The following is an 18726-nucleotide window of genomic DNA, read 5'->3' on the forward strand; positions in this document are numbered from 1 at the left end:
GACATTTAAGCCTTCTCTTACTCTCCACCATTCTTCACTGTCTATAATTTTTACTTTGTCCTATAATGGTATTTGGTTAACCATAACCAACTTTTCAATCTCTCCACATATTATGCCTTTTTTATGTTCTTAACTTTGGTGGATGACATATCTCACCATTGTATAGTTTTCCACATTTAAATGGAATCTCATACAGTTTTTAGCCTTGATTTTTTTTCTTGAGTTGAAATTTAGATGCTGTCGAGTGAAAGTTGGCTTTTTTTTTGGTATACAGTTGACATAATCCCTGACCAGTTACACTTCTTGTAATGGATGTTTATCAAAATTGGAATAAGGACTCTTGACATAAGTTTTAGTAGGGTTATATCTTGATTTTAATATTTGAAAGTGAAGTTGTTCAAAACTGTTTTGTTCAAGGAAATAATTTTACCTATTCTGGGACAGATGTTCTTTTAGTTAATTAATAAAAGAAAAAAAAAATAGTGAATTATTTATTACAAACTTAAAAAAAGAAAACAAAATGCCTAAAACTATAAAACACAACATAAGGCAAGACGGTTTAATTTTTTAACCAATCACAATCCTTTAATAACAACAATGATAACAAAAATCTGGTTGGCCAATTTAAATGATGAGGTTCTTTTCAAAATGAACGAGGTTTTTTTTGTTGTTTTCATCATACTGTAAAATACCTTCCACCAAAATTAGATAAGCAGGAAGAAATACCAACCTGCATTTTTTTTTTTTTTTTTTTTTTTTTTAATTTTCAATATTTTTACCATTATTAATTAAATAACAGTGTCTTTTTTCTTTTATATAAATCTGTCTACACAGTCTTGTGTGATTCTAAAATGGTCCCTGGTTTTTAAGAAATCAATTCACGAAAAAGGAACATTTCAGCTAACAAATCTCTCACACTCTCATTTGAGTCTGTATTTGGGGTGTTTTTAAGGTTTTTTTTTTAGGGGGGGGGGTTAACCCTTCACTGCTGCCATTCCAGGCTGGGCTTTCACTGGTTCTTTTCCTTCAAGTTGTTTGCCAAGGTACTCCCTGAAATGAAAAGGAAAAATAATTAAATATCAGAAAATAAAAAATTTGGTTTGAATTTGTTTTTTTTTTTAGATGAGTTTTAATTGATCCTCAGCATGTTTTTTTTTGTTTTTTTTTCAAATGAGTAGTCCTCCATCTCTATATAATTCATCAGCAACGTGTTTTCCATATTCAATATTCTTAATTATTATCTACAACTAGTAGGGAAACCTGACGTTGCTTAGGAACATATGTAACAATATAGAAAAGTTTAAAAAAAAAAAAAAGTGCAACATTTTTTTTTACTATTATTCTTTCTCTACCATGAACTGCCCCGCTCACTTTCTCTCTCCTTTTCAATATTGTAAACGGAAAGAAAACAAAAGCTGATTGACTGATTGTTTGATCTAGTTTCAGTGTTCTTTTTGAAACAATTACCAGAAAAAAAGTTTTTTAAGTACTTTGAATCCACCTCTATCATCACATGCTCTAATTTAGTTCCTGATGACCACAATGAAATAAATATTACAGTAACAATTTAGAAAGTTTTTTGGGCAGCCCAAAAAATAACAGGGTTATTTTGGGTTTTTTTTTTAATTACTTAATTTAATGACTTCAGACATCAGCACACCCTTCTCAAAAGTATAGACATTTCACAAAAAAATTCTCTATTTAATCCTTCTTGTCAAAGACAATGTCCTTGTGAAGATAGAAGTTCAATTTTCATGTCATTGTTGTGGAGCACAAATCACTCCTATTTGAGAACTAAGTGGAATCAACCAGTCCTATGACTACCACTGGTTTCAGAGACTAGAGTGAGACAATCATACCATGTTTAACTGCATGCTACGAACACGATCCTCTCATACCACTTTAGTGGCTCCTGTATTCTTTATGATAAATACATATTATATTTTATACACTTGACACTACTTGTGGTTTCTTTCATTTGTGACTCTTAGCAAAAGCATACATTTTCGCAATACACACACGCACACACACACATATATATATATGTTATAGGGTACAGATCACCCCTATTTGAGAACTAAGTCGAATCAACCAGTCCTATGAATACCAGTGGTTTAAAAGACTAAATGGAGACATTCATACCATATTTAAGCTAATGCTACGAACCCGATCCTCTCATGCCACTTTAGTGGCTCCTGTATTCTTTATGATAAATACATATTATATTTTATACACTTGACACTACTTGTGGTTTCTTTCATTTGTGACTTTTAGCATGGGTTCACAACAGTAGTGGATGGATGAAATGCTTGCAGTTTGAATATAAGATAATTAAAAATTCACACTCAGAAAACATTGAATTTGAGTATCAATTACATTATTTTATTTGTTTTTTTTTTACCATAACTAGGTCAAAGGTGTCAGACTGAACCTGATTATGTTAGCATATCTTACATAGTTTCTGACTTTTAACTGAACTATCACAAATTTCCCTTGTACGTTTTGTTATTTTGTTTCACAGCATATCAACCCTTCTTCAGTTATTTAATGCCAAATCCAGTAATTTAAAAAGAAAAAAACGTTTTATGTTTCAAGTTCTTTATATCGTCAAATATTTATTCATGTTGTTTGGTTTGTTTGTTTTATAGAATAAAATTATTGCTTTTGTTTTATTGTTATGCAGAACATGACAGAGTTTTGCAGTAAAGGGAAAGAAAAAAAAAACAATAACATTGCTGTTTGGTGCATTAAAGTCAGGAAGCCAATATCGTCAGACAGCCTGATCTAATAGCAGCAGACACAGGCCAGAGAAAGAGTTAATATTTTTCCATATCAGAAACAGGTTGAATTGTAATAATGCTTTGCTGGGCTTTTTTTAACTATCATTCTTACAAGTGAAGCAATAAGCTTAAAACAACTTACCAGTTGTGAACCATAAGTTTTTGTACAGCAATAAGGGCTTCATAACGCACATTTGGATCTTCATGAGTAAGGTACTGCATCACCAATTGTTTTGCACCAAGCTTTTCAATCACACTGAAAATTCAACAAGAAAAAATTCACAGCTAATATCAATTTTCTAAAATCAAAAGTTATTAAAAATAAATGTCTAAAACTCAGTTTCTTAACAACTCCTCATCACTGACAATTGCTGGAAAAAATATATATATATCAGGAATTTTTGCATTATTACTCTTCGTAAAAATCAACGAAATACCATAGAGATTTAAAATGTAAACAAAACATTTTACAAAAATAGTTAAGTAAATAAGAAAACACACATCAAGAATTTTCCTGAAGTGTGAGCATAGTTGAATTATATATATCGCTTGTGTCTACAGAACTATGTCAGACTGTAAACAAAAACTTTGCTTTATTGTATATACATATGCACATATATGTGTGTATATATACACACACACTTTTTTTTTTTTTACACAGTGATCACCACTTATCAAGGCCTGGAAGCCACTCAGGGATAAGGGTTATTGCAAGTACAGTACGTTAGTGTGAAGATTTGGAGATTTGATGAAGTGTTTACTTAAGGGGGCGGTTCATTAGGAATTTGTTAACATTGGACTTGAACACATCCAAGTTGTAGTCAGGTGGGAAGCAGGTAGACAGAACAGAGTTCCACAGGCGTGCAGTTCTAAGAAAGAAGCTTTGTTCATGGAATCCACATTTTGATTTAGGCACAGATAAAGAGTGGGGGAAATTTTTCACAGTGGATTCAGCTAGAGGGGTGTTTATCATGAAAGATTGGCGAGGGGGGACCAGAGATTGGAGTTCAGACGAGCACCTGCCATGGAAATAACGATAAAACAAGGATAGGCTCGCAATGTCTCTTCTGTGGGAGAGAGGTTGCAGGGTAGAGAAAAGGGCATCCTCCACTAAGCCACGATGATGAATCATAGACAACGAAACATTTGTCAGTGGATAATTATATTTAAAAAACAATATATATACGGCACTCCCCATTTGTGGGTACCGAATTGGTAAAAGGGAAAATTATTCCCAACTCGCATTTAGGTAAAAATGCACTTTTGAATAAATAATTGAATTCATTCAAAAAGTATCACAAAGAAAAAACAAATAAATAACATCTATATATATATATTTCTTTTAACATATCACACCTTCTGTACATTTTACAGACCTGTGACATTATGCAGAAACAATCATTATTAGTATGTCGATATTGATTTTTTTACTTAGGTATACTCCTAAAAAAATCAATGCATTTATACTAAGAAAGAAACAATCATGACCCTATAATGTTGAAAAAAAGTTTGATAGAAGAATTAAAATTGCATATTTATTTAAGCAGCCATTTTTGTTAAAGGTAATGCAAGTCAAACTTAGTTTATGCATGGATTAAATAATGTTCCTATTTACATTGCCTCCCCACGGGACAGAGTTAGACACCAGGGTCGTTTTTTAACGTGGAGAAAAGGAACAAAAATTAAAATTGTCTCAGTCGTAAAGGATTTCTCCTCCACTGACAGAGAACAAGAAATTGAAGTGCAGCATCTGAAGAACAGATACTACACTTTGATCTTGTCCCGGAGGCCTTTTTGTGTGTGTGTGTGTGTGTGTGTGTGTGTGTGTGTGTGTGTGTGTGTGCGTGTGTGTGTGCGCGTGTGTGTGTGTGTGTGTTTTTTTTAAATCTCTAAACAAATTTATTATAAAATAATTTTATTTTATTTCAACTAATACTTATTGTATATAGTATATTAACTGGGATTATATCTACAATGGGTTTATTTTAGGTTGTAAATATGAAACTAACTCCTAACTTTTTAAAACCATATATCATATTTTTATGAGCAGCCATATTTATTATATGAACGCCGCACTCATTTTTTAAATTTTTTTGTATAAACTTAAATTGTTAAGTATTTGTCGAATAGTTAAATATATATTAATTAAAAAATAATTATTTAGAATTATTTTTTATCCACAGTTTTATTTGTATTATGGAAGATAAATATTTATCTAAGTCAACATTATTTCGCAATGCCGTCCAAGGGACGTAATTCTTAGAAAATTACTCAGTTACTTCCCTAGAAATTTAAAAAAATAACTTCATTCATTAATGTAAGCCATTTTTATTCAATTTATATGTCATATCTTATCTATGAAGGTCTTTAGCTTCCAAAACCTTCAATACATAAATATTTGCAAAGGATTTTAAAGCATATATATATTTTTTTATTTTAAGTATTCGATCATCATTGTTGGCTCCAACTAATCTAAGGGACTTAATCATCTTAGAAAAATACTCAATTACTTCCCTTGCAATTTATTCCCAACTCGTTAGGGTTTTAGATTTACAATTTAAAAATAACTTCACTTAGCCATTTTTATTATTAATATATCACTAGCAGAACCCATAGAAATTTCACGGTAGTTGAAAAAATTTTTGACACATAATAAATAAAATTAATAAAAAATAAAATAAAACGTATAACGACGAATTGGAAACAATTTGGTAAATTTATACAAATACCGTGACAGCGAATTAGTAGAAAAAAATGTACCCTAACCCTAACCCAGTTTTCAGATTCGTGTTCAGCACACCGAAACGTAACAGAATACTACGTAAAAGATTTTACTAATTCGCTGTCACGGTGTTTGTATAATAATACCAACAATTTTTAGCAAATTATTGTTTAATCTTTTAAAGTTAAAAAGCATCGATTTAAAAAATTTGTTTCAGTTTTTATTATTGGAAATACACTTTGTTTTTTTATATTGTTTTTGTAGAAAGACCAAATTTAGCATGCACATAGAAGTGTGAATAGAACTACTGCCTGGAAGATCATCAAAGTTACATTAATGCGAGAAATGCACACACATGAAGTTGTCTCAATGTTTTAATATAAAAATATATTAATGGAAAGGTGGAGCATAAAAGAATAAGTTTTCTTCAATTTATTCATTGAGGTAATATGGTATATGTATTATAAGGTTTGAATCATTAAGGACTTATCCAAGTAGATTGACTAATAATCTTATTCACTGATATTAAAAAAGAAAAAATCAAATTCAACATTTTTAAAATTAAAAATTCAAAAAAGGTAAATACACAATAAGTAAAATTTGATTTTAAATTTTTAAGTAAATCTGAATTTTTTGGATTGTTTGGACTATTATTCTCATCCTGGTTGTTTTTTGGGGACTAGTGCATCTTATAAACTAGATGTAACTCCGCGTTCGGTCAGCTTTCCCAAGAGCATGACGTCAACAGCCGGATTATGACGAGCGTCACTGATGAAATCATTACAACGCTACATAAAATAAAATAGCAAAATCTTAAATGTAGAAGCATAAAAAAAGAAAAATCTAACATAATTTTTAATTTTTATTAACTGTGTGAAGAAAAGGTTAAATACTTTTTTTTGTCAAATAAATTATTTTAAGCAAATGTTCTCAAGAAAAAGTTCAAAAGAACAAGTTATTTTTTAAAACAAGTTTGTTTAAAAATGTAATAATTTAATTTTTTTTTTAAACAAGTTTGTTTGTTTAAAAATGTGATAATTGAATTTTTTTAAGAAGGAAAATTGAAAAAGAACTTTTGTTTTCAAGTTTTTTTGTTTTTTTTATGAAGGAAAATTGGAACAAACTTTCTATTTTTTTTTTAATGTCCCACTTGCTTTTAGGGGTATTCGGATTATAATTAGAATTTTTTTTTTTTTCAAATATTTTTTGGTAAAAATAAAAACAAAAGTAGGTGAGTTAAGATTTCGTTTTTTTTGTTCAGATTTAGCGAAGACGATCCAGATTGCTGTCTACATGCTGACACTTCACATTCGCACATCTCCAGCCATAGCCGTCAGTAATGTTCCCCCTTTATGCAAGGCTACACTTGTTCCCGCATGTTGCATATAATACTGTTTTAGCCAGTAGTTTTCACTGTTGACGAAAATCAATTACAGTATCTGGAGTCGGCAGTTGTTGGCCCAAGATGGTCAAATTCATGTTTTGCTCTTTTCTTCCTGACTTGCATGTAAGAAATGGTTGCTTTTTTTTTGGTTGTTGACTTTTTTCCCTTTTTTAAGGGAGTCACCACTTATCAAGGCCCAAAGGCCACTCAGGGATAAGGGTTAATAAGCATACAGTGGTCAATGGGACAATGTCGTAGTAATTGTTAGTAGTGGAAATTTGGTAAATTGGATTACTTAAGGGGAACGGCTCATCAAGAACTTGTTTACATTGGACTTGAAGATGACCATATTATAGTCAGCTGGAAAGCAGGCAAATGGAAGAGAGTTCCTCAGGTGTGCAGTGCTAAGAAAGAAGCTTTGTTCATGGAATCTACGTTTAGGTTTAGGCATAAAGAGTGGGGGAAATTATTGATAGTGTTTTCAGCAAGTGTTTCTTGTGAAAGTTTGGCGAGAGGGGACCATATCTAATTCCTTATCTGCTGCTCTAGAGTAGCACTCACGTGCAAGCACGTTGAGTTGAAACTAAGCGCACGGTGTTGTGATTGGCTGATTGCCATGTTACGTCGGACAGTAGCTAAACCCAAGTTGTTAACGCCATGTTCCAGAGAAAGCCGAGCGAACATTAAGTTATGTCTAGTTCAAAGGATGCACTAGTACCGTTTTTTTGACAATGTTTCAGCCGATGTAACCTCCAACCATCCTCAGGTGTATTCACATTGTATATTATTGGTGAATGGTGAAAAATAGCACCAAGTCTAAATCTATGTTTATTTAAAAAAAATTCTGCATTGTATTGGCATCTTAACTTACAAATTCTAATTTACAGTGTTTTTATCAAAAAGATTAGGGCAGACAAACACTAACTCTTCACTTCATTATTTTAATGAATAAAATTAATTTTTTTTTAATGAAGATAAATACTACTAACAGTCATTTCTTTTTTAATCCTTTCACTTTTATTTACACCCAAATAAAACATATTGCCACTTAGATGTAATTCTGGCTACTATTTTCGACCATGTCTACAAAGACACTATGTAGAGAATTGAGTAGCAAGATGTCTGGTCACACTACATTTAAATTTCTGCATGAGAAGCAGGGTGCAGGGAGGGAATTCTACTAGAGTAGAAGGCTTTCCGGCATCAAGAGATTTCTACAGTGAAGGGGTGGTATTTTGCTGTTTGTCAAGTTAGTCGGGAGTATTTACCTCAAGGGGGCACATGTACTATGAGGTTGTTAGAGCATTATCAGGATTAATATTTTCATTTTTTTTTTTTCATCATTTTTTTCCCTGTACTTTCTTATTGGATTTGTTTTTATGTAAGACTAGCGGGGTTAGTTTTGGTAATTAGGTAGAATCGAACTCGAAGCCCTGAGGCAAAGTTGGAAAATAAAATGTGAAAAAAACATGACACGTTAACCACTCAGCCAGCAAGAATGAGTTACTGAAAGAAGTTTGAATTTATTTAATTAAGAAGAGAATTGACAGGTGCCCACACTAAATGACGTCAAGTAGAAGTCGTAGAGTTAACATTTTGTGCAAGCGTTACGACAACGACAACGTAAGCAATAGCTATTCAGCAGTGAACATTTTCTGCGGGACAGTTTTTAATGAGGTCAATAACCCGGTTTGTTTGTTTTTACCTAACTTTGGGGAAAACCAGCTCCCCCGTTTATTAGGGGAGTGGCTCGTCTTGAAATGAAAGCAACCGTCTGATATGACAACGGTAAGCCGAAATTGACCAAACGTTACATCATTTTCTAGAGACCACTGGCCATGGGCCAGTGATTCGAATCGAGTTTCGCTTTTTTTATACCAAAAAACGAAAGCAACATGCGGCAATCCCAAAATGTTGAATATTTAACGTTTCAAAGTCAGGCAAATTAAATAGACAGGTGACCCCCGTTGTTAAGTTGTAGATATTATCATTTAGACAGCATATAAAAAGTTTTAAAAATGAGCGATGGCCTCGAGAACCCGCCGGAAAAAAGCCTTTTGCAGACATACACAAAAAGCGAACATACATACACACATTTTCGCTTTTATATATATAGATTTCAAATTTTGTTTTAGAGTGAAACTTACTTTTTGCCTCTCGGATAATAACGGACATATTCGCCAAAGTCATGAGCTGCTACAGACAAAATAAGAGGATCCTTACTGCTTTCTAACAATCGCACCAAAATTCTAGAAGAAAAAGAAAACAAGAAACATTTAAATCATGTTATATTTGGATTTCCTAGCCGTCACATTGCTGCAAGGAAGTTATCCGTCATCAGACAAGGAAAAGGGGAATAAGAAAAATTTATAATACATGCACAAGAGAGAAAAAAATTTTTTTGGTACTTATACAGTTTAATCAAGACATTAAAAAATGAAAATATTGAAAAAAAAGTTATATTGTATGCACCCGTTATGGAATGAAGTTCTCAAAAAATAAAAAAAATTTCACTTAATTTGATTGAGTAGTTTTTTTGTTTTTTTTACAGCACACTGAAGGTAGCCATGTCTGGATTTTTACAACACGCCACGGGAAGATAACTCAGTTTAAAGCGCCGATACCCCTCCCCATCTTAAATACTAGCTTTCCTTCCTAAAAATCAAAACATGACTACCTTTTGATAGGTATCATAAAAAATTGTTTTTTCGCTATAACGGATACATACAATGTAACTTTTTTCTCAATATTTTCATTTTTTAATGTCTTGATTGTATAAGTACCTATTTTTTTCATCCAAAAGTAATCTAACCTATGCTAATAAATTGGAGATGTCAGCAATGTACTTTTAGCCTTTTTTTTTTATTTTTTAATGGATAAACAAGGCATAAAGCCACTTGATGTAAGGAGCTAAAAAAAAAAATACTACTTCAAGTTAAAAAAAACAGCAAACAATAAGTGTGAGATGAATAAATTCCAACTCAAAAAACAACAATTCTTCCCCCTTTGTCAGAAACATCGCTTGACTTGTGGAATGCAAGGACTAAAATACAAAATAAGGAAAGCGAGAGTTAAGATGCTGTCAAAAATAAATCCGAGATCTATTTTCTACTCTCCTGGATCCTATTAGATCTAAGAACATTCAAACTCCTCAGCTTAACGTTCACAGGGAACATGAGTTGGAACAGATACATTGAGAGCATTACCACGCCCGCTGCAAGGAAGGTAGGCTCTCTCTATCATGCTAGAAAGTTACTTATGCCCAAAAGTATCCTGCACCTCTACAAGGCCACCATTCGCCCATGTATGGAATATTGTTGTCACATTTGGGCTGGTGCACCTGCTACTAGTCTCTCACTCCTGGACAGGGTTCAAAAGAGAGTTGCCAACCTGATAGGTCCTGAACTATCATCCAAGCTTCAACCTCTGACCTATCGACGAAATGTTGCGTCCCTTTGCCTGTTTTACAAGTATTTTAATTGTGGATTCTCTGATGTGCCCCCTTGACATAAAAACCTCCGACAAACTTGACAAGCAGCAAAGTAGAGATCCCTAGATATAAGAAAGCCTTCTACTCTAATAGTTTCTTCCCCAGAACAGCTAGACTCTGGAATTCCCTTACGGGTTCCTGCTTCCCTAATTGTACTTACATGCAGAAGTTCAAGTGTAATGCGAATAAACATCTTGCTGCTCAACTCCCTACATAGTATCCCTGCAACTACTGTTCCCGATGGTAGCCCTCCCCCCCACATCAAAGTGGTACTGTGTCTTGTTTGGAGTGAAAATGGAATAGAATTTGATAGAGTGTACAGATTGTCTTAATGTGACAATATCTGTCTTTTTTCATAAAAGGGTTCTTAATGAAGCATTCTTTTTTTTTTTTTACATTTGAAATTTTACAGACACAAAATTATAAAAGTTTTGATAATTGAGCAAATGAGAATCTTAATTCACAAAATAAAACTGCTATTTAACAACATCACTCATGTAAACTATTTTATCATACATAGTTTAAAACCCTGCTTGAGAACTCCATAGTCCACAATGGAATCCAATAACCATGGTAATGAATGGAAAGGACCGTATGTAGTATAATGTACTAATGTAAAGTTGCTTTCTGTATTTAATTTTTAAAAATTTCTTGGCACTTCTACACTATTAGGACAAAATTTCGAAAATTGTAATACTGAATTTCACATGAAAACAATGGTATCTACGTATTCCTCGTATTTTAAAGATGATTATATCAAAAAATTACAAAAATCGATAAGGTAGAAAATTATTTATTAAAGAAAATAAAAAATAGAATTTGATGAAAATGATCATATTTGCTTATGCAAGACACAGGAGAGTTCAAAAGGGGGGTAATTTCCCCGTTTCAATGTAAACAAGATGGTCGCAATTTTTCACCTATTAACAAGTTGTTTTATTTAATAATTCAGCAATATTCAGGTAATTTCGACTGCATAATTTGGAAGCGACCATTGTAAGTCATTAGTATTGACAAAAAAAAAAAAATCAGTAGAAATCATTGTTTTTATCAGGAAACTCCATTTATTGACTACAAAATTTCGTCCTGATAGTGTAGAAGCACCAATTTCTTTTGTAAACATTCAATGACTAAGTAGAGAAATTTTCGTAAAGCAATTGAAATTTTCATGAACAGAGTTTCTTTCCAAGAACTCATTTGTAGAACACATTGCCACAAGATTGTTTCTCTCAGAGCTACATGGTTATCTTCAAATCTAATTTTAATAAACCGTCGTCATAAAACATCCTCACAAATTATCAAATTTTATTTATTTCATTCATTATTCAGATCCTCATAATATTCTTTACAATTCAACTCACAAGCTATTCATTTTATTAATATTTGTTCTTGAGTGGATTTTATTCTTGATAAGTCGTGACTCATTAGTAAATGGAAAAACTCAATTTCATTGAACAAATTGACATGTAAGAGTAAGCAATTCTTGAAGATATTTTCTGTAGAACTAAACATTCAATAGAAATATTACATGTAAAACGAGCACGTCGAAGCACATATGAACAGAAAAAAATAATGACTTACTTCAAAAGCTCATAATTCTTTTCATTAAGACGCATCGCGTTCTCCCTCCAGAAACGATCTGATCTGTGCACGGGACTCCATTCAAGGCGACCAGATTTCACCTCATTTGAATATTCATCAAACGAACTTGTTAGGAGAAAGACAAGAAAAAAATTTTCAGCAAAAGTTATAAACATTTTCAAGACAGGTAGGACATTTCAAAATTTGAATTTTAAAATTCAAACTTCTCAATTTCTGATTGGAATGAATGTTTTGGCTATTATTCAAAATTCAATAAAACAATAAAATATAATACCAGATAATTTAATCATTCTCTTCTCTGACATTTTTCCACCTGTCATTTTTAATGCCATGTTCATTGAATTCCTTAGTATCCTTCTTTTTGTTTTTGTTTTTTTTTTTGTTTTTTTTTTCAGAACAGCACCTACTTCTTTGATTTATTTGTTTGAAAGAAATCTTATCCCAATCAAATGAATTTTCAAACTTTTAAAGAAATGGTAATCTGTTGGTGCAAGGTCTAAAGAATATGGTGATTGATTTATAATTTCCCCAACATATTATTCTCGAATATATTTAGTCTTTTTTTAATGTGAGGTCTAGCGTTATCATGATGAAGTATGAGAGAAATATCATGTAGAACACATTTTGTTAACTGTGCATAAAACCAGACACCAAGTTTCAAACATGGCAGCAGGTCTGTACATTGAGGTATGGAAGCTCAAAATGGATACAATACTCCCACTTACTTATATATTTGGGCAAAATATCAAGATTTTTTTTTTTGTTAATATATTTTTTCTAACATATTTACATTTTATTTTTAATATAGTTACTTTTTCTTTTTTAAATGTACTACATTTAAATATACTTTATTTAAACCTGTGCAGTCTATTACGATTGTCACCGATTTAAAAAATATTATTGTTTTAGTTAATTATATTTTACGTTTATTTTTTATTTTTTTACTTCCTTATAATAAAAATATATAATATGTAAACTTTCTTTATCAATTGATTTTGTATTTTTAATCGCATAGAAATGTCTAAACAGTTTGATGAAATAAACATAGTTATTTGAAAAAGATATACAACCAAAAAACACAAAATCAATTGATTAAGAATGTTTACATATTTTTATATATTTTTATCACAAGGGGGGAGGGGGTAAAAAATAAACATGAAATATAATTAGCAATAAACATGGGTTTTTTTTTTTGGTTTTTTTTTAAATCAGCAATGATCATAATAAACTGCGCAGGTTTACATAAAGTATATGGTAAATAAAGTATATTTTATAAAAGAAAGCATAACTATATTTTTAAAAAAACCTAACTATGTTATAAAAAATATATTAGCAAAAATATCTTAATATTTTGTCCACCAAAAATAATCAGTTTTGAAGAATAGTAGAAGTATTGTATCCATTTTGTGCTCCCATAACTGAATTGACAGACCAGCTACCATGTTTGAAACTTGGGGTCTGGTTTTATGCACATTACCCACATTTTCTAATCCGTTTAACTCCGTGTTTTGATCTTGAACTGTATCGGTCAAATTTGAACCAACAGTGGATTCCAATACATCAGAATGCACCTCTTTTTTAGTGTCCTTCTCTTGATTTATCCTGCCAGCTGTAGTCCCAATTTCTAACATTTAACCCCCCCCCCTCGCTGCCATCATTATAATTGTTTTGCACTGGCATGATTCTGCTTTTAAAATTGATAAAGAATCGGAATCAATATCGAAGAATATAGAGGTTAATACAACAGCTTCAATTAAAAATTGACAAAACCCAAAATAAAATGAGACACATTATTGAGTTCAGCATTTTCAAAATATTATTGAGAAACAAGTGCGGGGTTGGGGGCGGGGGGCGGTTTTGCTTGGGTGCTAAAGTCCGCTTAAATAATATATTTTTATCTGTCCAAATTTCGTATATTATAGAGTCATGATTTTCAAAAGTAAAAAAAAAAGTATTTGGGTGCCATCAGCTAGAATCGAAACCGAAAGCAAAACTGTATCATTCAAAGCTGGTGACGTTACAACTGTACCAACGTGACATGCATATGAACTGATTAAAAATTAAAATAAACTTTTTTTTTCAATTTTGACCCATTTTAACTCCTTAAAAGACAATTTTAACCGGCTTTAGATCCATAAAAGAACGGTCCATAAAAAAAATCCAATCATTTGAGGCCCTTAGTGCTGTTCTGTGACTTTTAGTTTCGGAGGAGATGGAGTTTGAAAATATAGAGACAGACATATAGCCTTTTCTATATTAGATTGGACAACCTTAAATCTAACCAGAAATTTACTTAAAAGAAAAACAAAACAGGATTTTCATCACAATGTAATAGTTAACAAAAATGGACTCAAGTTAGTAAAATTCTCTCCTGGGGAAATCATTTTTCAAGTGATATTCATTGTTAAGATTATCCTTAAAATCGATTAGAGTTTCATACCAGTAATCTTTATTTTATAGACAAAATTACTTTCAGAGAAAAATATGATCTAAACAGGATTTGAATCAAGATATATCAGAAGAAACTGAAATACAGGGATTCTGCTTAATTTGTGTCTAATGAATATGGATTTAAAAACTGAAATATTTCAATTTTTAAATACAAGGTTGTGCTTATGTCACACCACTACCCTTAAAATGCCTTTAAATTATTCTAAAAGAAACTAAAATTTGGGGGAATATTTATTAATTCATATCTGATACCTAATATTGAAATTTCACAAAAAAAAAAATCAGATATCTGAATTTTCGTGAAAGGCTTCAATCTCCTTTTTACTCTTTTTGCACAAAACTAAACTAAATATAGCCCACATTACTATCCCAACTGCCTCACAGCTGTGTTTCAATATTCATAATGATGAGTGAATTAGTTTAGGGGTGAATCCTGTACATAAAATTAATAAACATATAGACATACATATGAACAGAAATGAAAAAAAAAAATGTTCTTTGTCTTCTTTGAATGGGCCATGTATTTTTGTAGTTATAATTTATTTTACCCATCCGATTTCTTAGACTAGAACAGTAGAGATCAGGTCATGTTTTTAATAATCGTAAAAAAAGTAGATTAGCAACATAAAGCTTTTACGTCATAGCCGACTTTGATCACATCTATTAGACTGGCATGTTTGTATTCAATATATAAACAATGCACACGTGCACTCATTTTCTAACAAAATCGAAAGATAATCAGGTTCTTTGGGTTTTTTTTGTTTTCACCATCTATACTGCTCCAATACTTCACTTCCTAAATTTAGTCAGAGGGTAATTTTATTTCCTCTGAAATATTTGATGTTGAGACCTGCAAAAGGTCTATTTCATATAAGTTCTTCTATTAGCTGTAATTTGTAATTAACTGAACAAGTGACTAATCTTTCAGCAATCTAGATATTTCTTTTGCCCTCTCTCAATGTATACTTATTCAATCACTCTTTTATATCTATATTTCTCTTAGTCTGTTTCACTTTTATTTTGGAAACTACTGCACTAATCTGACTGAAATTTTATGTTTTTATGATAAGGTGCAGCGTACTAAGTATTATGGTATCCATTCGATGCACAGTTAGAGATTAATAGGGATTAGTATTTAATGCAAAAATAAGCACAAATTTAACCATATTTAACTATTAATTTGGCATAAAGCACTAATTCTAAATCAACAGGCTATAACTTTTACTCGTTTTTAACAGGCTAAAATGCTAAGTTCTTTTATATCTCTCTGAATATTTAGAGAAGGAATGTTTTTCTACACTGCTTCTTAATTGTTTCACCTAATTTGTATAATGTATTTGTACACACCATAAACACATATGTAAATTAGATGGCAAAAATAACGTCTCTTTACTTCTATTTTATCCCTACAAATAATATAGGTGTAAAGAGAGCCATTATTTTTAGTCATTTTTAGGGATAACAATGGAAATATAGCTATCAGTAAACAGGCAAAATCTAATGCCTAGAAAACATGCTATGAGAAACCCCTCAATGTAAAGTACCCTTGGGACAAAAACAGTCTCCCTGGCAAAACTCCTGTCCAAGGTCCACCTATTGCCATTACTGTTGATACAGTAGCTCAGGCCCTTAGAAAGATGAAGAAAGGGAAAGCCCCAGTCCATCTGGTATAATAATTGAGATGATCCTAGCAACTGGTGATGAATTGCTGGTAACAATTGCATATCTCACAATATGATAATCAGTAAATCTGCTATTCAAGATGATTGAGGCCTATCATACATCGTAAACTGCTTTAAGTGAAAAGGTGACGCACTGGAAAGAGGAAACTTCCGTGGCTTAAACCAGATTGATCAGATGCTTAAAATTGTCAAGCATATACTTGAGACAATGATCAGGGCTAAAGTCAGTATTGATCCGATGCAGTTTGGCTTCATGGCTGGTAGAGACACAACAGATGCAATTTTCATCATATGTCAGTTTCATGAAAAGTACCTCGGCAAAAAAAAAAAAAAAAAAAAAAGAATCTGTACTTGGCCTTTCTGGAGTTGGAAAAAGCCTTTGAACATGTGCCAAGATCTGTGCTGTCGTGAACAATAAGTTGGGCATTGATGAATGGATAATTTGTGCCTCCAAGCAATACACGCTAATGCTAAATCCAGTATCTGTGAGAACGGTCAGTTCAGTTCTGAATTTTATGTGAAGGTCAGTGTCCACCAGGGCTCTGTCTTCAGTCCACTCCTTTTCATCATCATCATCATAGAAGTGCTATCACATGAGTTCTGCACTGGTTACCATGGGAGATTCTTTATGCAGATGACCTGGTCATCATTGTTGAAACCATCGATGAGCTCATGACTAGGCTGACAGCCCAGAAAAAGACAAGGCTAAAGGTCTCCATGTGAATATGAAAAAGATAAAAATCCTCAGCACTCGACATAATGCTCCAAATCCCATTAAAAAGAGCAAACATCCATATGACTATGACACCACAACTGCTAAAATGAGGTCAGCATAGAAAAAGTTTAAAGAGCTCCTCCCCATCCTTACATGTCATGGCATCTCTTTGCACAACAGAGATTACTTCTACAATTTCTGTGTAAAGAATCTTCTTCTCTATACTAGTGAAACAGGGTCTGTTACATCTGAGAATATAGCCAGATTATCCTCTAGTGATCATGCCATGATTGGCGGGATTTATGCTTCGAAACTTTGACAGAGACTCTATACATTTCTTTAGGTCTGGATTAGGTTTAGCTAATGTTGAAGAAGTTCTTTTGTGGAGCAAGCTGTGTTGGTATCACCTTCAGCACATGGATCATAGTGTGTGGCCTAGAAAAATTGAAAGCACCATCATCCCTAGCTCCTATCCTCAAGGCTTCCCACGAAAAAGATGGACTGGCTGCATCAATGAGGATTTGAAGAGCACTGACCTCAAACCTGAACAAACAATGCGTCAAAAGTGATGACAAATGAACATTAAACTTGGTCAACATGGCAAAACTTTCAACCTTCAGACATGGGAAAGAAAGAGAAGTAAAACAGTAAGAAAAATGTCTTAACAGACATATCATAGTTTATGAATTTTCAAAATAAAATTAAAGTGGAATAAATAGCAGTAATTGTTGGACCTAATTAGTCACAAGTATGTTAGTATTCCTTAGCAATAAAGAAAAAAACATTTAAAGAAAGAAAAGAAATAGGAAAAAACTTTTCCCTTTTTTTTTTTATAATGACTTACCTTAGATCTTGTACGGATTCCAAAAGTTTTTCTTGTAACATTTTCAAATCATCCTCAAATTCTGGGTCTTCGTGTTTTCTAGCTTCAATCAATTCTAATTGTTTCAGTATTTTACACTGAACCATGGCCAGAGCATGTTCTTGAATGACTTCACTGTCAGTTGGCTTTATAAGAAGATTCTACACAAAACAAAACAAGGGAGATAATTAAAAGAAAAAAATAAACTCTTTAATACAAGAATTATATAGGGTGCAGCAGAAACACCTCCCACATTTTAAATTTTCAACTATAATGAACTAATGCAAGTGCCAATAATGTTTTCATTTAGCTAATAAATTGCCTTTTTTTTTTTTCAGGTACCCCCATCACGCAATATGGTTTTGACTGGTGCACATCGACTTTTACTATAGAAACGTTTTTGAAGAATGGTGAATCTGTAAATGCAACACAGAGTTTTCCAAGTTCATTACAAATAAGGATGGCATGATGCTGTTCCAGATAGAAAATCAATACAGCTATAGGTTGCAAATTTCAGAGATACAGGTTCCGTACTTAAAACGCCACCTGGAAGGCCTCGAAGTGCTCAAACGCCAGACAGAATTCGAGCTGTGAAACTTTCTGTTACTCAGTCTCCTATACGTTCAGCTCGCAAACATGCTTTGGCCTTGGGATCATCTGATCGAAGTCAGAAGAATTCTACACACTGATATGCAGTTCCATCCATACAAATTAATGATCAGAAACTGCACGAACGAGTGCAACTGAGAAGATCGCACGTCAAAATGTAAGAGATATTTCTGCTGCACGCTATACATAAATTATCTCTTTCAAGACTTCATTCGATTCCTGCCCTCAAATATATTTAAACTCTTCCTCATTTGAACGATCCTAACTTAAAGCAAATTCTATCATGTGAAGCATTATTTTTTAAGTGAACAATACACAAACACTGTTTGGTCATACATAAATTCAGATTTCATTATTGTCAATTATTATGTCCTGGTGTTAGCATGATTGTAAGTATTAGGAGTGGATGGATTAAGTTCAAGGAACTAA

At 32.3% G+C, this 18726-nt stretch overlaps 1 protein-coding gene across 5 annotated transcripts in view; it reads right to left on the reverse strand.

Moving 5' to 3' along the window:
* Nucleotides 1-558: 558 nt before the first annotated feature.
* The window catches only part of LOC145243970 (V-type proton ATPase subunit H-like), a 212229-nt gene continuing 194061 nt past the window's right edge, over nt 559-18726 (reverse strand). For all 5 annotated transcript variants that reach the window (XM_080107102.1, XM_080107105.1, XM_080107103.1 and 2 more), the window contains 5 exons: nt 17671-17849; nt 11958-12083; nt 9034-9135; nt 2923-3036; nt 559-1050 (listed from right to left, as the gene is read on the reverse strand). In XM_080107102.1, coding sequence (XP_079963228.1) covers nt 975-1050; nt 2923-3036; nt 9034-9135; nt 11958-12083; nt 17671-17849 — 597 coding nt within the window. In that variant the 3' untranslated portion in view covers nt 559-974. The remainder of the gene's footprint in view (nt 1051-2922; nt 3037-9033; nt 9136-11957; nt 12084-17670; nt 17850-18726) is intronic.

Source organism: Euprymna scolopes, chromosome 22, assembly GCF_053919585.1.
Source record: "Euprymna scolopes isolate OS-2025 chromosome 22, ASM5391958v1, whole genome shotgun sequence".
Lineage (NCBI taxonomy): Eukaryota > Metazoa > Mollusca > Cephalopoda > Sepiida > Sepiolidae > Euprymna > Euprymna scolopes.